The sequence below is a fragment of the Protopterus annectens genome, chromosome 1.part1 (genome assembly GCF_019279795.1).
Source record: "Protopterus annectens isolate FY-2018-M chromosome 1.part1, PAN1.0, whole genome shotgun sequence".
NCBI classification, from domain to species: domain Eukaryota; kingdom Metazoa; phylum Chordata; order Ceratodontiformes; family Protopteridae; genus Protopterus; species Protopterus annectens.
The window spans coordinates 1,987,039,118-1,987,060,262 of record NC_056726.1 but is presented as its reverse complement, the minus strand read 5'-3'; the positions used below and the strand labels follow the sequence as shown (position 1 = coordinate 1,987,060,262).

The 21,145-nt window shown below is 40.9% G+C and overlaps 1 protein-coding gene across 1 annotated transcript in view; it reads right to left on the bottom strand.

Moving 5' to 3' along the window:
- The window catches only part of LOC122816787 (dynein axonemal heavy chain 8-like), a 9,517,065-nt gene that overhangs the window by 7,198,335 nt on the left and 2,297,585 nt on the right, over positions 1–21,145 (bottom strand). Inside the window, 1 exon segment of the mRNA XM_044089814.1 lies at positions 5,731–5,918. Within this exon segment, the coding sequence (XP_043945749.1) occupies positions 5,731–5,918 (188 nt within the window).

Sequence of the window (21,145 nt, the reverse complement as noted above, 5' to 3'; positions counted from 1 at the left end):
CTTCCTCGACTGTACACATTGGATGATGTGGTCTCTTTAATGTATTGTTCAAATTTCTTGGGTCAATACATATTCTGATTTCATCTGAGCCTTTTTGTGGGCTGCTACCATGGATGACACCCATTGAGCTGGTTCTGTAACTGGACAGATTACTCCTTGCTGTACCATTTTATCCAACTGAGCTTTGATTTTATTCTGCATAGCTATCAGAACTTTTCTTGCTGGTTTGACCACTGGGCTGACTTCTGGGTCTAACTTCATAGAATACACAACTGGAAGTTTTCCTAACTTGTCGTCGAAAACATCAGCATACTCTGAGAAAATAGCTTCAGTAAAACTGGAACTAGGACATGTGTTTATATGATGAACTTCTTTGGTAAAGGAAAGCAAATTCATTCTCAAACTGTTTCTGAGACCCAACAATGACTGCACAAGTCTTCGGACTACATAGAATAATAAGCTGCAGCAGTTACTAGCCAAATAACATGAAAGCACTACTGAGTCTTCGGTCTGAATTTCTTCACCTCCATAAGCAACAAGTCTTGCCCAACTGGCCACATTAAGTTGATCACCAGCTCTTACCTTAGCAAAAGTGTCCGCAGACATAAAATTACACTTTAAACCAGTGTCTAATTTGAGCTAGGTGGATTTACCATTGATCCGGACAATACAAAACACTTTATTCTTTGCCAACAAATTCAGTGCATTACACCTCTCACTAATTACTGACACACCATCTAAATATAAAGCAGAAATGCAATTCTCTATATGATCAACTTGCTTTTTTAGGTGACCCTTCTTTATAATTGTGTGAGGTTTACTTGATTTGCAAAATTTTTGAAAACGGTTCAGTTTTTTACATTTGTGCCATTGCTGACCAAATGCTAAACATTTCTCTCTTTTAGACTCATGACTGGTACCAATAAAGATTAATTTGGGTATTGCTGACTCACCCTTGTCCTGCACCGAGCATGTCCTTTTTTTAGAACTTGCTGGAAAACTAGGGGTTTTACCTGGGGAGCCTGCAGGGTTAGCAGGTACCATGTGCTTAGCCCTGCTTCTGCTAGCCGCGTGTTGCATGCTGTCTACATTTGTTCTGCAGCCTGCTGAAACCATGCTCTTATCATCACTTGCAAGCATACTTGTATGCCTTTCTGTAACTTCATGGATTTGACAAATCTCAATGGCTTTGCTTAGAGTTTAATCACTGCCACGAAGCAAAATCTTTCTCACTGCAGCATTATTAATCCCACACACAAGCCTGTCTTTTATTAACTCATCTTTTAAGTCACCAAATCTACAAGTTTTAGCTCTCTCTTATGCCAGTAATATAAGTTGCAAAAATTCCCCCTTGCCTCTGATCTTTTGTGTAAAACTAATTCCTCTCTAATATAACATTTGTCTGGGGGTTGCACATTTCCCTGAATTTGCATTTTAAATACTCAGGGTCTTCCCTTGATTCAGCCTGTACAACAATATGACAGTTTTCACCTTCTCCTTCATATACTGCTGGTGCATACACAATGAACACTCTCTTTCAGTGGCCTCTAACCCAGCTAGGTTTAGAAAAATGAATGCCCTGGTGCGTGTATCCTTGTCAGAATAAGTTGCCTGTATAAAAATATTGTATTCTGGCTCAAATATTCTCCAGTTCTGTGCAATATTCTGATCAAATACAAGTGGTCCTGGTTTATGAAATGCCTCTGCCATATTAACACATACTAGTGAAGGTGAAGGTTTTTGCAAGTATGCACAAACACAGACACAGACACATTTACATATGCCAGAAATTTATGCCAGTACTTGTAACCATGCCCAATAACACAACAAGCCTCTAAATAACTGAACTTTATGAAATAAGTCTCTTGGGCACAAGAATACTTTTGAAATCACTGTTGAAATCATCCCTTATCTGTGTAAGAAACATTTCAAAATAACTGAACTGTGTGAATAAACTGCGCAGAAGAAGCTCAGAGTAAAACATTTCAAAGTGATTGCACTTTGCGAATAAACAGTACACAGAACACTAAAACTTTCTCAAAATGGCTGTACTTTGCTAAATAACTCTTTTCAGTGCAAGAAACACTCTATAATGGTGGCACTCTGCAAATAGACACGCAGCACAAGAAACTTTTCAAAGTGGCTGTATTTTGACTGCACTTCACGAAATAGTTGCACTTCGCACACAAATAAACTCTTCAAAATAAATGCACAGTAATAAGCACACACTGTAAGCACTTCTACACACTTTGAGATACTTTGAATAACTCTACTTATGCCCTTAATAGCTTCAGTCAGTGCAACATAGTAGTTTATGCCAAAACACAGTATTTTGCCAAAAAATATGCAGTTGCCTTGCTTTATTTATGCTTAATATGCCCCTTTTGCCCTTTATTATATTTGTTTTCCTCATTTAATTTTTTTTTTCATGTACCATATACTTTTCTTTTGTTCATTTCACTCTAAACATGACTGTTTTACATGCTCATTTTGCAATTTTGAGGTGATTCCAAACCCATTATGTGCTTTTCTGAAAATTGTTTTATCAAATATCTTAATTTTAAACATTTTGTTTAATTAATAAACTTTTTGTGCATCTTGCTTGTTTAATAATGTGGTCTGTGCCCTTGTAATGCGCCGTTTATCTCTTTTTTTATAAAATAAATTGTTTGTACAAGTTTTCATTACTTTTGGTTTGTTTCTGGCCCCTTTTTTCTATTTGATTCTCTTAGTTTACCTTCACTGTTGACTCTGCACCTCATGGCTCTGAAAAGCAGTCTCTGAAATCCTGGTTCTGACACCATGTCGCTCATCCAGTCAGGATGAAACAGATGAGCATTTGTGGGTTTAATTCAACCAGCTTTATTATGTACAAACACATCAGGATTGAGGCTTAATAACATTAACCTAGATAAACGTATAAACAACTAGCTATCACACTCAAACATGCTCACTCTCTGGCTGTACTCTCAAAATGGCACTAAACCCAACACATGCTTGGGATTTATGTGCATGTGCTGACCTTGAAATGCTTCTTAAAGATACAACACAGACACACACTATTCTACAACAACCCACATATTTCTTACACCAGAAAACATATGCTCTCAGGTACCTCTCTCTCTTCCCTATCACACCTTCAACATTTGTCATCTACCTGGGAAAACTGGGGTATATAAATACCCATGCAAACACTTCTAAGCAAAGATCCTAAATTGTATGGAATTTGTTGCATATTTGGGAGCCATACATATATCCTCCCATTGTTTCTTTGTGAATTGCTTATCCAATCTCTCTTCCCAATCCTTTCTAACCTTCTCTGATTCCTATAGTTATCATGCAATATTTTATATGTACTGCTAATTATCCCATTTTAACAGCAGCTTCTGTTCTAGATTCTACTAAAAACTCTGCCCATCTTAGCCTGTCACTTAGGATTCCCCTATTTCTTTCTCTATGCCTATAGTCTAATATCAGTCCTTCATAAGGAAAGGCAATATCTAGCCTGCAGTTCAAATTAATTCTTGGCCTCTTCCTTTTCTATTACCTTTTCTTCTCTAATTATTTGCTCCCAAAACCTTCATTCCTTTCCCAGTTTTCTCCAGTAAATGCCAGCCCCCTCTTGCCTACTCTCTGTACCCCTAATTGCATTCATCCCTATTGGCAGAATCTCCTTTCTCCATTCCAGTATTGGCATAGTCCTATTTTATGAATATAATATTTTTTATGGCTATTCTTATTCTCCTTAAGAATCAACATCCAATATCCAAGTTTATCCTTGTTTCTTAAGACCCCCCCCCCATTTCATCATCATCCCTTTCCACTTTGAATTATAGCTTTCTGCTTGTGCTATGTATAGGAGCCTTAACTGCATAGCTCTGAAATGCCCCTTCAAATCAGATAATCCCAAACCACCCTGTTCTATTGGAAGGATCAACTTTTCCCACTTGACTCTTGTCCTCCCAGATAACATTTTTCAATTCTTTATTAACTGCTATCCACAACTTCTCCTCTGGCTGACAAAAGATGTCTAACCCATGTATAAAACTAAATGGACTAAAACATTTTTACTGCTTGTATTTTGTTATGCATATTCTTAAAACAGAGCTTCCAGTTTTTCTGTTTTTATATAGTATATTGTTTAGTCTCTTCCCACATATCCTTAGCTGCCATAACAGAATTCTTTTTTAACACATATTCCCAAGCACTTCATTTTATCATATCCCCATAAATATGGACATTGCTTAACCAATTTGTGTGGGTGTGTACATATTTTATAGCTATTGCCTTTGTTTTCTTTTCATTAATATTGTATCCTGAAAAGACTTGAGACTGTACTGCCTTGAGATTAAGGACAAATGTTCTTCACTCTCATTGTTCTGAAATGCCTCCCTTTGATGAAACATGGGAGATGATGATACTAGTTCCACAGTATTCCTTTTTTACTACTCCCTGGCCACTGACCTTCCAGTTATGTTCCTGTACACCACATGTCTTTCACTTGGTACCTACATAGCTCCTTCATCACCAATCCCAGATGTGTTCCTTCACTATGGCCCATGCAATGTTATTTCTAGAGCCAGTTAGCAAAAACCCTGTGGCCATTTTCCCATGGCTGTACCCCTAATTGCATTCATCCCTGTTGGCAGATCCCTACCCTGAATGAATGATGTACAGTCAGTCACAATTCTTTACCCTGGAGGAGTAATGTGCAGCTGGTAATAACTCCTAACCTAAAGCTGTGATGTGCTGAGATGTCAGCACATGTGCTACTGCCCCTTACTCAAATACTGAGCTGCAAGATTTCTGATCTATACCAGAGATACCTAAGATAGTGGTATTCCCCAAACACTCTTCCTGTGGTGGGAGAGCTGGCTGTTAGCCACTTCATCTTATCTCATCTTATCTGAGCCAATCCTAGCGGCAGACTGAGCCTGTTCCTAATGTTGGAGTACTGGTGGTACAGACGGACATCTTGATTCTACGTCATTGGCAGTCCACAACCCCCACTTCATCTCTTTTCATCTTGACTAACAGCAAGGAACCCAGCCAGTTCACCTCCCAATTTATCAAATATGTGGACTAAATATATAACATGACATGGGGGAAAGTAAAGAAACTGCCACTGCTATTTAGTCAAATAAATTTCAGCTTCCAGCAGTTGAATGCTATCACAACTACTGCATGTTAAAGTGAAAAAAAAAAAGAAACAGGAAAGGTTAGCACCATCAACAAGACAAACTATTCTGCAGAAAGTATTGTACTCTGTATGTCCAGAGAACATCAGTAATATCTTCTTTTAGATGCTAATGTCTAAGCCTCCAAAACAAAGGAAAACATTAATCATAAAGACTTGATCCAAGAAGGTCTCTTCTCTGGAACCAAAATAATAACAATAATAATAATAATAATAATAATAATAATAATAATAATAATAATAATAATAATGTTATACTGTGTGCTGTTATTATTACTTTTATTGTTATTTTTTTTGGTTACAAAATAGCAGGTAAAGCCAATAAAACAATGGTAGACTGCATGACAGTAGATTTTGTATATAATTTCAGTAAAACATCAGTATTTATACAAACAAATAATTATTTTCTATGTATAACTTGTCATGTAAAATAAATTATTCAAATACTATTATGTAGCAAAACAATTCAGACTTTTTAATGCAAACTGTAACAGACCAGTTTGAAAATTGTAATCAAATTAATATTAGTTTACCTCTAAATGCAGCTTGTTCGCCTTTATAATAGTCTCTGCTTTGATCAGTCTTTTGGCTTGTTGAGGTATATCAAGGCCCATCTTTATCATACACTTAGCTTCTCTGACTATTTCTAAGATTTTTGGATCAAAATTGAGAAGGATTTTTCTGTTTTCTGGATGTCGTACCAACAATGTAGCCTGCAATGCTTTAAGAACATAAAGATAGTTTGGTATGCTATACAATTGACTGCATTAGTCTCAGTAATAATACAGTGATGGGAAAAAGTTAAACTCTGTGATAACTATTTCTTTTTTTTCTGTTAACACAAACAGCACCCTCTCTGGATTTGAACCCCAGGACACCAGGCATTTACAACACATACTTGAGATTAATATCAGTATGAGACACATACTAATTTTAAGTAAATAGGTAAACTGGACCACTGTGACCCCTTTTTTGGAAAAATCTATTTACATTCAATTCCATAAACAGTTCAAGATGTACAATGCTGAAAATTACTGGACACAAACATTACAAAGTAGGAGTTCTGTAACAGTGTTTTTGTCTGTAACTATTTGAAATGTTGAGACTTGCAACGCAGAATGAATGACCAAAATTCTGGACTTATATATACTATGCTAGAGATTTCCATTTCTCAGAATATTCCCTTATCTCTGAGGTATGATAATCTTGAAATTGTTATATATAAGCCTGGGAGTTTCCCGCATGTGGGGGTGCAGGAAGCCTTGCACCCCCTGCAAGAAAAAGTTTAAAGGAGAAGATCAATGTTTGATATTGGTCTTTTTTGGTCTTCTTTTTTTTAGTGTTTCTTGACTTAGCATTCCAAGTCCTGACATTTCAACAGGGAGACATTTTGGTCAGATGAGAAGTACAGAAGAACAGAAGACAAACCATTCCTGCAAATAATACAAGAGACAGACAGAAATGAAAAAAAATGCAAATTAAAGATAAATGCAGATTGGAAAAACACAAAAATAAAGTTTAGGCAATAAAAAAACATAAAATAAGGAAAACAACTGTAGAATCAGCAACTTTAAAAAATTAGGCAAACAACACTAAGACAGAAACAAGACAAGGATCAATGGATGCTGATCTTTAAAGGGACTGACAGAGTGACAGTCAACATCTAATAATTGTGCCCATATTTTGATTATATAATTCAAAACAGTTCAAACAAGTAATGTGAAATCCAGTAAGAGACAGCAATATCTTAGATATCATATTGAGAAAAGTACAGTTTTGTAAGTAAACTTGCCATAACAGTATATGTTCAAATAAATTACTATTGCAGTTGGCCAGATTTGAAAGCTTTGAGGTACCTTCCATCCCCTTAGCCATTGTAAAGTACAAGGAAAGCAATATAAAACAATGGCTACAGGACCAAAACTTCAGCTCTTTCTTGACTTACTAGAAAGCAGCAACAGCCCTACCAGATAAGGACATAATAATAAAAATTATACGACTTGACATAAAAAATACCAAAAAAATAGGGAGATGAAGGGAGGTTGACGCTACTGCAACAGTGATTTTTATTTTTTATTTATCTTTTGTTGACCAGGTTAGTCACACTAGGCTGGAGACCTCTATTCAGAGAAGACCTGAGGTGGTATTCACACCAGTAAAGGAAATTTGACCAGGGCACCTGGGAACTTCCCCTACTCTTGGCAGTAGGGGGAAGCATTTGTGTGTGACACAATGGACTTCCTTTTCCTGTTCCAGGCACTGAGGAGGCCTGGAAAAACAGGGAGAAAGCATGGCTGATTCAGCATGGAATGAAAGTTACTGAAAATGTAGTCAAAATGGTAGAATCTCTACCAAATTTTTTTTTCTGATGATGTGGGTGCCCAAAAGCAGTGACACTGGAGAAAAAGGAGACTGTGAAGGAAAAGGAGATTGTAGTTGAAAGAGGGATGGATTCAGAGGAAAACTTTCAGAGGAGATTGTTTGAGAGAGACAATTACCTCTGAAAAATGCATAATTACAACCTTCCAATCGGGCAGGGTGGTAGCAGGATGACTATTTGGAAGAAATGGTAAACCAAAGTGAGCCAAAAATGGAGCAGCAATTTCATGGAGTGACATCATGGAACAAACAGAGGAGGAAAAAGAAGAGACTGCCAGAAAAAGTTCTTGAGACAAAAACATATGCACAATCTGTTGAAAAAGAAAAAACAAAGAAAGAAGAAATAAAAGAAATAAAAAATAAGTATACAGTATGTGTGAGCAGTTAAAACGAAGAAAGTTTGGACCGGTATGAGGTTTGGGACTCTGTCATAGCACCTCTGGGTGTCAAAGCAAAAGAGGTAAGAGCATTTATTTTAATTAAAAAAAGACTTTTTGTGACTTGACATTTGAGATTGGGCAAGTCATGGAAAATTTTGGGGGTATATATGAACAAAAGTAATTTATCCATGGTCAGAATATGTGGTTCAAGCTTTTTACAGACAAAAAAAAAAGAATAATGATCCGGTTTAAGACTGAAGTTGAAGCAAAAGAACTGAAAGAAAAAGGAAGTTATGTACTCACCATAACATTCTGTCTGAGTTGGTTTCTTCATTTGTCTTCAACCTGTGGGATACAGATCTGGGACTGAACCAACTCGGCCACATTTCTCTAGCATCGGATCCGAGCTGCAAGCTCCTTCCATACCCATAATGCCCCCTGTCTCCTTCCTCCCTTCAGATCGAGGTTGCTGCCTATCACTGCAACCCAACCTGAACAACGTCTTATCTCTTGGCACAATAACCCAGAAAGTATCATAAGGAATGGCCATTTATGCCAAAGAAAGGGACATGTCTTTTCCAGCGAGACCACCACACAGCCCATATAAGGCAGGGGGAAGGAGGAAGGTATGGTTGAAGACAAATGAAGAACAACAACTCAGATGGAATGTTATGGTGAGTACATAACTTCTTTATCTGAAGTTGATGTCTTCGTTTGCTCTTCAACCTGTGGGACAGAGTCCCCACCTTCCAAACACCTGGGAGGCTCTCATGGAAGGATATTCTGTAACACAGTGTAGTCAAAGGATGCCCTACTTCTGGATAGAAGATTCAACTTGTAATGGGAGATGAAAGTATTGGAAGATGCCCAGTAAGCCGCAGAGCAAATGTCATCCAAGGAAACTCTGGACCAAAAGGCAGCTGAAACAGCCATAGACCTAGTAGAATGAGCCTTAACTTGACCTGGAGGAGACATTCCTTTGGTTGACTATGCCAAAAGTATACAATGAGAAATCCAACGAGCAATGGTGACCTTTGACACAGGTTTCCCTAAAAAGGGTTTACAATAGCAAACAAAAAGCTGATCAGACTTGCGGAAGGCCTTTGTTCTATGTAAGTAAAAACGTAATTTGTCTATGAACATCCAGCAGGTGCAATTTGTACTCTCCCTTATTTTGAAAGTACAGAAAGAAGACAGGAAGGCTGATAACCTGGTTGATGTTTGATTCTGAGGTCACTTTAGGCAGAAAAGAAGGATTAGTACACAAAAATACCTTGTCTATATGGAAGATCATGTAAGGGGGCTTAATCGATAAGGCCGGAAGCTCAGAGAATCTTTTAGCTGAAGTAATAGCAATCAGAAAGGCTGCCTTTCAAGACAGGAAATGTAGATTCACTGAAGCAGCAGGTTCAAAGAGGGAAGAAACCAAGGCTTGAAAGACCAAAGTAAGGTCCCAAGGGGGCTCAGGGTCCTTGATCTGTGGCCTAAGAAAAAAAGTACCCTTAAGAAAAGCTTTGCAAAGCTTAGAAGAGGCTAGAGAAGCTGAATTATCCCTATGTGGAAATTAAAAAAAGCTGCCAACTGAACTTTAACTGTAGAGAAACCTGAGAAATGCCTGCTATAAACTCCAAGATAACAGGAATTGGAGCAGTGAAGGGAACCAAATCCTGTTGAGATGCCCAAATTGAGAAATGCTTCCACTAATTCAAATAAACCTTCCTCGTGGAAGATCTATGAGCTGCTACCAAAACCTTCTTAACCAGAGAAAATAGTGTGGGAGTCCTGACTATCATGGGAACTGGAGCAGCCAAGCGATGAACTACAGACTGACCCGATCTGGATATGGAATCCCTGAAGGATGTGAAAGGAGATCTGAAACTGGATTCAACGTCCACAGAGGACACACTACATGAGACCACAGAGAAGGGAACCATGCTTGGCGAGGCCAGAAGGGGGCAATAAGCATGACTGAGCTCCCCAGCCATTGTGCTTTCTGAATGAACATTGGAATCGGGGGAAGTGGAGGATAAGCATAAAGAAGACCGGAGGGCCAAGCATGAACTAGAGCGACTTTTGGGGACTCCTTCAGAGGGGGGAATCAGAGTGAAAAACTCATTGCCCTTCGTCTTGGAAGGCAAGACGAAGAGATCAAAAATGCACAGAACCAAACTCCAGATGAAATAACCACGTTGAAGCAGGATATGTGAACGTAGAAACACGCTGGTTATGCACGGCATTACAATTGCATAAAAACTTTAATCTTCGATAGCAGAGAAGTAAGCACTTTCACAACCAATAAAAGTTGCTTCATCAGACTAGATATAAAATCAAACATACTCATTTTATATTTGTGATGCAATACAAACTGTCCAATCACTGAGATACTAATTAACGCTTGAAAAAATTTAACTATGTGACTATTCTGTAATTTAATGTGATTATTCTGCTTGTGGGTTGGAAGTACTCCACTATTTGGCTACTGATAAAGGGAATTAGTTAAAAGATACTGTGTGGGGGCACAGATTTTCATGCTGACATGCTTATTAATTGAGGAGTAATCTTCTTGTAAAAGAGGGACATTTTAAACCCACTTCAGTCACTACTAAACTAACATCTGAAATACTCATTGTATAGATGCTAGACTGTATCCTGTTTGAAATTGTACTGTTTAACAAACTTAACTGTGTAAGAAAGATATAAGTGTTTTAAAGTAAGCATTGTGTTACTGTATTGTATCTTCATTTAGGTAATGTCCTTTAAGCCCCCACTTGGCTACAACCCACAAGTCCTGCTTTAAGGAGGGTCGCTATACTTGCTGTGAACGCACGGACAAGCTCTATTCTACAGCCCCACTACAATCATAACAAATGGCCAAGGTCAATATTTACCTACAGTAAAGCACAAATAAAGCTTATAATTACTACTTTTAAAGCTAGCGTACTGGGTTTAAAACACGGCAGTAAATCACCTAATCCCAGCTAATTACAGCAACTCCCCTAGATAAGTCTAGCAGAAATCACAGTTCACATTTACAACAGAGAGAGGAAATAGTTTCATGCTTGAAGAACTATATAGTAGAATAAGAGGGTACCTTAAACACTTACTTATTCACTGGCTATTGGAAAGTTTTGTGCAGATTTAGCCCCACTCTGCTCAGGCTCGCTCCGCGTCACACCCTGCCCCCATATCCCACCCACCCCCAGTACTCCTACATTTATAGTTACCTAACCACACCCCATCCCTACTCTAGCCATACAAAGCCACTTCCCTATCATCTCCTTCCCCCTCCCATCACTTACCAATTTAACCATTAACATCCCTCTAAGGCAATGTACCATCACTCTAAGACAATGAATAGCATTCCTCCCACTATTGTAAAGCCAAAACTCAAAACTATACCTTTCATTCTACCGCTTATAATTATACCATACTTACTAACTAAATATGAAGATCAGCAATACTCAGGATTCCACTACCCCAAATACCAAACCAGCACCCCCTTATCTTCACTTAGTATTGAATATACCACCCACTATCTGGCCCCAAAAATAACTAAGCCTAATTACTAGTATCTTAACAAAACAAACCAAAAGCACCCTAAATCCAAATATGGTCAAAAATTACTATTTAAACTCATGAAACTATTAGATTACCTAAGAAAAAATATCACTAAAGATAGAGACATCCATCCTAACCCAGGCCCATCGTCATCCCCAAACTCTGATAGTCCACCATTTTCTCCCAGGTCATCTACCTCCCTCCAAATTTACCACCTAAACATAAGAAGCCTAAACAATAAGGTACATAACCTACATGCCCTTTTAGCAACTTACCTCCCTGACATAATGTGTCTAACAGAAACCTGGCTTAAACCATCAACCAAAGATAATGAGATCCTACCACCTGGTTATAATATACTTAGGGCTGATCGTACAAAGAAAAAGGGAGGTGGGATTGCCGTGCTATACAAAAACACACTTAACATCACACTTATCCCCACTCAACCACCCCAGATCTCCAATGCTGAAATATTAGCTCTAAAACTACAACTCAATAAACAAAAAAGTGTAAATCTAATTGGGATCTACATCCCCCCCCCCCCGGAAATAACTCTGACACACTGGAGAACACTCTAAATTGGTTAGCTAACAACTACCCTCAAGAAACTATAGTGCTGGGTGATGTCAATATTGACTGGAACCTATGCTCATCAGACTCCAACCCCACTCATATAAACCTCCATGTATTCTCTCAGACCATATCCACCTCCACCAGAATAGGTAATTCTAACCAAAAAGAGAGTATCCTTGATTGGATACTCATTAATACTCATCCCCATATGTACATGTCTGGGACCCTTCCCAATGACCTTAGTGATCACCTCATCACATACATAAGGAAAGACAAAATAGTAAGTTCTAAACTGCCCATTTACAGGTCAGTTAGAAATAAGAAAAAAATTTGACCTCACAAAATTTCAAATGGAACTCAAATCCTGTAATTGGTCAACACTAAAGTATCTTCCCCTAGATAAGGCTGTAACAAATTTCAACTCCACATTTCTAACCATATTAGATTCTCATGCTCCAAAAAGATCAATCAAAATTAAAACACAAATAGCATCTTGGCTAACAAAAGACTCCAAATCAAAAATCAAACTTAGAAACAAAGAATGGGACAAATGGCGTACAACAAAGTCACCCCTAGACTGTATTAAATTCCATCAGCTAAGAAATGAGACTAAAAAAGCCATCACAACTGACAAAAAAGACTACTACTGCCAACTACAATATAAACATCAAAACAATTCTCAAAAGTTCTGGGTGGGTTTAAATAATCTTCTCCAGCCAGGTAAATCCTCCACTCCTACCCCAGGAACATTATGTGATAAAAGCCCAGTAGAAGTAGCAAATACCTTTAATACTTTCTTTACTGAGACTATTCAATCCTTAGCCAACCAACTATCGGCTACCTGCACCTCAATAACAGATCCTATATCCAAGTCACTCCTCTCCTTTAACCTCCAACCTGTCTCTACTTCCCTCATCCGATCCTTATTGAAAAAGCTTAAGCCAACTACCCTTTCTGCAGATCTTCTCCCAGCCAAATATCTGCAAAAAGCTGCAGATGTCATAACATACCCCGTCTCAATCCTAATTAATCGAACCATAACAGAGTCCACAATCCCCTCAATATGGAAAATATCCTATGTTATACCACTCCATAAAGGCAGCTCATCCACATAACTATCAAACTATAGACCAATAGCCATATTGTCACCACTTGCCAAAATCATGGAAAAGTGTGTGCAAAAACAACTTCTACACTATCTCATCAAGAATAATCTACAAACCAATTCACAACACGGATTCAGAGCCCACCATAGTACATCCACTGCCCTCCTCTCTTTTACCGACATTATTAACCATAACCGGAATAACAAAAAAAAAATCTTCTGCTCTCTTTCTGGACCTGTCTAAAGCCTTCAATATGGTGAACCACCAGCTGCTTCTCCACACTCTGAAAATCCTGAACTTAGACAACCAAGCTCTAAACTGGTTTCATGTCTACCTCTCTGACAGGCAACAAGCGGTACTCTGGCAGAATAAGCTCTCGCGCCTGTTAGTTAATACCATAGGGGTTCCTCAAGGCTCCATATTAGGACCTCTTCTCTTTTCAGTCTTTATTAATGACCTCCATACAGTCATCCCTGAGGCCACCTGGATTCAATATGCTGACGACTCTACACTAGTATGTTCTGATACTTCCCCAGTTAACCTACTATCTACAACCCAGCACATTTTTACTACAGTAGAAAACTGGCTATCAGGGCGTCATCTGATCTTGAACCCAAACAAAATCAAACTACTACTCTTCCATCCAACCCATAAACCCTCTCCTATATCCTTTACCATACAATCCAACAATGGGACTATCATCTCCCCAGACTCCTATACTAAACTATTAGGAGTTACCATAGACAATAAACTTAGATTCGACATGCACATTAACCATACCATTAAAACCGTTAACAAGAAACTTGGGTCATTGTACAGGATAAAAACTTTCCTAACTCCAATTGCCAAAGTGGCCATTTCCCGCTCACATCTTCTCTCTACCCTTCTATAAGCCTCTCCCGTGCTTACTAACCTTAACAAATCCGACCTAAACAAACTCTCATCTTGCTATAATCATATTGCCAGATTTGCAACTGGTATGCCTTATAGAACTCACCACTGCGCTAACCTAAAAAACCTAGGCTGGATAGAACTACCAAACCTTCTCCAGCTGAACCAACTCATAGAAGCTTTTAAAATTCTCAAACAACCTGATAACACTCCTGCACTGAAAAAATTTAATTGTTCCTTACACCAACCTAAGCTGTCTTCGCTCATCAAATAGGCTACTTGTCCAAACAATCAAATCCTATAACTAATGGGGCAATACTCTGTTTGCCAACTCCATTGGAAAAAAATATGGAACTCCCTCCCCTACAACCTCACTCTTACTACCTCCCTAGGCCAATTCAAAAAGAGCCTAAAACTCCATTTTAAGTCACACTGGCTTTGCCAATGCTCCAACCCAGATTAGCTCCTCCTCAATTAACCAAGATCATATTTCTCCCCACGCTTATCCAAGCTCAATAACTTAAACTCTTATAGGTTCATAGGTTCATAGTAGGCTATCTGCCCTAGGGCATTTATAAGCCTAGCCAGAATGTGTTTGGCTTTCGCCACCCATTTTAAATTTATTTTGCTATGCCCTTTTTCGAGGTTAGTATACTGTGCCTCTGTCTAACAGTGACACAGAAGTGATACCCGGGGTAAACCTACGATCTCCCATCCACTCATCAAGATTCCTCTTGAAGAGAGTCAATGAGGGACTCTGCCTAACCTGGACTGGGATTTTATTCCAGAGTGAAGGGAGCCTCTGGGTTATGAATCTGTCCCTCCAGCATGTCCTATTTATTTCAGTGCTGAGGTTCAAGTCTCTCGAGCGCATAGCTCGATGGGATTTGGATTTTCTGAGGTGCAGCATGTCCATTAATTCCGGGTTGGACATGGCTTTATACGTCAGGCACAGATTGCCTCTGAACAGGCGGTATGCCACTGAGTAGAGCTGGAGTTTTTTTAACCGGGCAGCATATGGCATCTGTTTGAGCCCTTTGATCCTCATGGTGAGGTACGTTTGGGGTCTTTCCAGTTGCTGCAGGTGTCTGGTACGGTACATCCCAAAAGGGGCATTGTACTCAATTATGGGCTTGATGAGGGATGAGTAAAGAGGCACGATGACCTCCCCTGATCTAGATGTGAATCCCTTCATGATTAGGTGAGCTATATAAAATGTTTTTCTAACCACTTTGGCCACGTGGTTGTCATATGAGAGATTGCTATCAACTTGGGTCCCCAGGTCCCTAATTACTTCTTCTGTACTTAATGGATTACCCCCTATGTGGTAATTTGTGAGCACTTTGTTTTTGCCAAAGGGGATGACTATACACTTTTTGGCATTTAGCTTGAGGCCATGGCTCTGGCACCAGTTGTTTGTTTCTATGAGGCCCTTTTGGAGGATGCGTGTGTCGGCTGGAGAGTTGATTATGGCACCCAGTTTGCAGTCATCTGCAAACTTGGTCAGCCACAGTCCTTCCGTGTTGGCCTGTACCTCCGAGAAATATATACTGAACAAGAGAGGTCCCAGGACTGAGCCTTGTGGGACACCACTTGTAACTGGTTTGGAGTCTGACATGGCTCCAGCAATTCTAACCATGTGGGTTCTGTCCATGAGCCAGTTTGCAATCCATCTAATGACATAGGGGTTTATATTTAAGCTGGTGAGCTTGTCTATAATGCCCGAGTGGGGAATTGTATCGAAGGCTTTTGCGAGGTCCAGGTAGGCTGTGTGGACCACCTTCCCCTCGTCAATGGCCTTGGTGACTGTTTCAAAGAAATCAACTAGGTTTAAGAGGCAGGATCTGCCCTTAACAAAGCCGAACTGGGTAGTATCCAGTGTCTGTAGGTCCCCAATATCTTTATTTATGAGGTCCATGATGATCCTTTCCATAGCTTTGCAGACCAAGCTAGTCAGGCTTATGGGGTGATAGTTTCCAGGATCCGTTGAGGCACCACCTTTATGGAGAGGGACCACTGTTGCTGTACGCCACTCTTTGGGCACATATCCTGTAGTAAGGCTGAGATTGAACAGTAGTTTTATGTTTGGGTTTAGATCTTCTTGGAGTTCATGTAGGACGCAGCCCAGGACACCATCTGGTCCCATTGATGCTGTGTTTTTTGCTTTGGAGAGGGCGGCTCTTACCTGAGCATCTGAGATGTCAGGAGGCAGCACTCTGCTGGGATGGATATTTGCCCTTTTGGTTGGGGGGGGGGGAGAAGTTTGCGCTGAACCTGTCAGCTAGGATGTTGGCAATGTCTGTGGGTTCGGTGTATTTTTTGTCATTTTGGACTAATTCTGAGCATATCTGGGGATTACCACCCAGGTTCCTAACATAACTAAAGAAAGCCTTGTGATTATCCTTAGTGTCCTGTGCAATTTTTCTCTCAAAGCTGGCCTTAAACAATTTTATGAGTGCCCGTAGTTTTTTGCTAATACTCATCAGTGATGCCTTCCCTTTTTGGGATTTTGCTCTATCATTTAGTAGCTTCCTCCTTCTATTGTATAGTTTGTTTATGGCTGGGGTCCACCAGACAGGACGTCTGCCTTTGGAGGATTGGGTCTTGGTTTTATTTGGGATCGCATGATCCATGCATTCCTGAAGGTGTTCATAGAATGCGTTTATAAAAGATTCTGCGGTCTGGGTCATATTTTCCACAGGCCCGGGGGCTTTGAAGGATTCCACCTCAGTTTTGAGAAGTGTGAAATTTGCTTTAGAGAAATTTTTCACTGTGGTTTTCTGGGCAGGGGGTGGGGTCGGGATGTGAATATCCAGTGAGATTAGTTTATGGTCTGATCTTACCAGTGAGGGATACATTTCTGGTCTGGAGCATAGAGTCCCCATGTTGGTGATGACCAGGTCCAGTATGTTTTCCCTTCTTGTGGGAGTGGTAACAAGTTGTTCCATAGCATTTGAGTTTATAAATTCTAGGAAACTTTGGGCTAGGGTGTTGGAGCTAGAGTAATGCTCCCAGTCTATGTTTGGGTAGTTGAAGTCGCCCAATATAATGGTGTTTGGAGAGACCTTCATATTTTCCAGTGTTCTCAGGAAGGCCGAGTGGGGTTCCTGGGTTTGGGAGGGTGGTCTGTAGCAGGCTATAAACTGGAAGGCAGTTTTACCCACTGTTAGTTGCACATGGATAGTCTCTGATGCTTCGTGCTTTGCCACCAACCTGGAGGTGTGGGTATCTTTGATGAATATCGATACTCCCCCTCCTTTTGTGGTTCGGTCCACGTTTTGGGGCCGAAAAGCATGGTATGAGGTATAACCTGGTAGTGCTGGGGTGCTCTCAGGAGCCCTGAACCAGGTTTCTGTTACTGCACAGATATCAATGTTCTCCATGCTAAGGAGAGTTTTGAGTGCGTGCATCTTGAGGTTTAGACTTCTGGCGTTGAGTAGCATTACTCTTAGTTTCTTATGCCTTGTGATACCTATGGAGGTGGGTTTGTCTTTTGAGCCTTGCCTAAAAAAGGCACTATGGGGGTAGCGAGAGCCTTTGCCAATATCCAAAAGCCCAGGGGTGACAGGTGCAAGCCGTCCCTAGCGAAGCATCATGGCTTGTTGAGCATATCATCCCAAGCTGACAGGCACTGGATCCCCTTTGAATGACACCAGTTCTTAAGCCAATTGTTGAAATTGATCATCTTGTCTTCATATTGTGGCATCATTCTTGGTGAGGGTAAGATGCTACTCAAGGTCAGGGTCATACCGGCCTGGGCTACATACTCAGAGAGCTCCTCTATGTCTCTTTTCATGTAGTCCAGGGAGGTACGTCTTAGGTCATTCACACCAGCATGGACAATGACTGAGTCATATTTGTACTTGCCTTGGAGTGACCTGAGTGCTTGTGTTATGTGGCGGATCCTAGCGCCCGACAGGCTGCTCACCGTGACCCTCTCCTTGTTCAGCCTGGTGAGCGGGACGTCAGTGTGCCTGACGATAGTCACCTATTACAAGTGTATCAGGTGTGTTGTTTAGTCTTAAGGGCTGTGACTGTTCGGCACACTGGCTTTGTGAGATATGTGTTGCACGTGTTATTCTCAAAAGACCTAACCCTATATTTCCTTGACGAACCTCCAACCAAAACTGTAAACCCTTAAACTTTTAGTTATGTACTCACCATAACTTCAGATGTTTGGGATCCATCTCACCTACATTCTGACTGATGGGTTCGGAGCCGATTCTCGGCTCCGACTCGGCACGCTTATGCCAAAGAGCGAAGTCTCTTATTGGCTGAGCTTACTATATCCCAGGATGCACCACTACCAGTCCCCCAGATCTAGTTTGTCCGCATACATGCACACACGCATGCACTGCTTATATAACATTGACAGATGATACAAGATAAAACAGTAGAACTCAAACCGTTCAATCTCTTCTGATCTCCAAGGCAGGGGAAGGAGGGTGGGTATTAGGAATGTAGGCGAGATGGATCCCAAACATCTGAAGTTATGGTGAGTACATAACTAAAAGATGTTATGTGATCCTATCTCGCCTACATTCTGATTGATGGGACAGCGTCCTAGCACCTAAATCCTGGGTGGCTCACTGGAAAACACTCCTGAGTACCGTGGAACCAAATGATGCTCGCCCTTTAGATGCCACATCCAATTTATAGTGGGAAATGAAAGTGTGCGGGTTGGACCAAGTAGCCGCAGCACAAATCTCAGAAATAGCGAGCCTGGAATGGAATGCAATAGAGGTAGCCATAGCTCTAGTAGAGTGAGCTTTGACAGATGTTGTAAGTTGTTTATTTGAAGAGGAATAAGCCTGAGTTATGCAATCTCTGATCCATTTGGCAATAGTAGCTTTAGTGATGGTTTTACCCAGTTTATTATCTGAAAAGGACACAAACAATTGATCTGTTTTTCGAATTTGTTGAGTCCTATCTAGATAGAAGCGCAATTGCCTGTGAACATCCAATGTATGCAAGGTGTATTCCGCCTTGTTTGAAAATTTTGGAAAGAAAACTGGTAGCTCTAGAGACTGTTGGAGACAGAGATTAGAACAAACTTTTGGAACAAAAGATGGATTAGGCCTACGTGATACTCTATCCTTGTGAAAAATCAAGTACGGTGGTTTGATAGATAGGGCTTGAAGTTCTGAAACTCTTCTAGCAGAGGTGATTGCAATTAAGAAGGCAGTTTTCCAAGACAGATATTTCAACTCACATGTAGCAGCCGGTTCAAAGGGGCAAGATGTTAAGGCACGAAGTACCAAATCAAGATCCCACGGAGGCGCAGGATGAGAAACTGGGGGTCTTAAAAGCACAGCACCTTTCATAAAAGTTTTACATAATCTGCTGCTCATCAAAGGTGGGTCTATGGAATCGTGAAATTTGGAGATAGCTGCTAGTTGGACTTTAATAGTAGAGACTGAAGATCCTTGATTAAACAAGGATGTTAAAAATTTCAAGACCTCTGGTATCGGGGCAGTAATAGGGTCTAAGCCTCTGAGTTGAGCCCAGATAGCAAACCTCTTCCACTTACTGTGATACAATTTCTTAGTGGTGGGTTTGTGGGCTGAAGATAAAATGTGAATAACTTCCGGGTCCAAGGTGTGATTTCTGACTATAGTCGGAAGTGGAGGAACCAAGCTGTTAATTTCAAAGTGTGAAGGGACTGGTGCTGTTGTCCCGACTGATGAACCAGAAGGTCCGGAATTAGATCCAAGGACCGTCCAGGGTATATTTCTGTAGGTAAGGGAACCATACTTGACGAGGCCAGTACGGAGCAATTAGAATCATTGTGGACCCCAATTGGGAAGCTTTCTGGATGACTTTGGGGAGGAGTGGAATCGGAGGGAAAGCATAAAGCAGTCCTGTTGGCCAAGGTTGGACTAGAGCATCCGTAGCTGTCTCCCCTTGACACGGGGTCAAGGAAAAGAACCTTTTGCACTTCGTGTTTCGTGGTGTTGCAAACAGGTCGCAGCACGGAATCCCCACCTTTGAAAATCTGAGCTGCTACTGTTTCGTTCAGAGACCACTCGTGAGGAGAAAGAATAGTCCTGCTCAGTCTGTCTGCTAATACATTGGATTTGCCTGGAATGTGGGTTGCTACCAGGAAGCGCTTGGTAGCCACTGCCCATTCCCACACCCTCATGGCCTCTCTGCAAAGGGGGTAAGATCTGGTCCCTCCTTGTTTGTTTAGATACCAGACCACCGACATGTTGTCTGTGTGGATGTCGATAATGCCTTGAGGGAGAAAGTTGTGGAGGGTTTGTAGGGACAGAAGTACAGCCCTCATTTCCAACACATTGATATGGAGAAATGTTTCGTTTGGAAGCCAAGAACCCTGAACTGACCTGCCCAGACAATGCCCCCCCAACCCCGTCTGGGAGGCATCCGTTGTCAAGGTGGCCACCGGAGGGGGTATAACAAAGGGTCTTCCCTGATTCAGATTGGATGGCAGAAGCCACCAGCGGAGGTCCCGTTTGCATGTTTCTGTTATCAGTATGTGATGATTGAGGGGGAGATCCTGAAAAGACCATTGTGTCGATAATAGCCACTGGAGAATCCTCATGTGCAATCTTGCCAGAGGAACTAGGAGAACCGTGGCAGACATTGAACCTAAAAGTTGCAGGACCATCCTGGCTGGGGCTTTGGATCTTAGAAGCAGGGCTCGGACTTGATCTTGTAATGTTTGTATCCTTTCGGTAGGAAGGAAGATTCGCATTAATTTTGAGTCTATCTCTGCTCCTATGAATCTTATGCGCTGAGAAGGCAGCAAGACAGACTTTGACCAGTTGAATGTAATTCCCAGGGAAGCACCCAGGAGATGGTGGCTTGTAGGTTCTCTAGTAGTAGATGCCTGGTGGTGGCAGTCAGGAGCCAGTCGTCCAGATAGGGAAACACTTGAAATCCGAGACTCCTCAGGTGAGCAGTCACTACTGCCAAACACTTGGTGAACACCCTGGGGGCTGTGGTGAGACCAAAGGGCAGTGCACAAAATTGGAAATGACTGTCTCCCAGGCTGAAGCGCAGATACCTCCTGGACGCCTGATGTATCGGTATGTGATAAT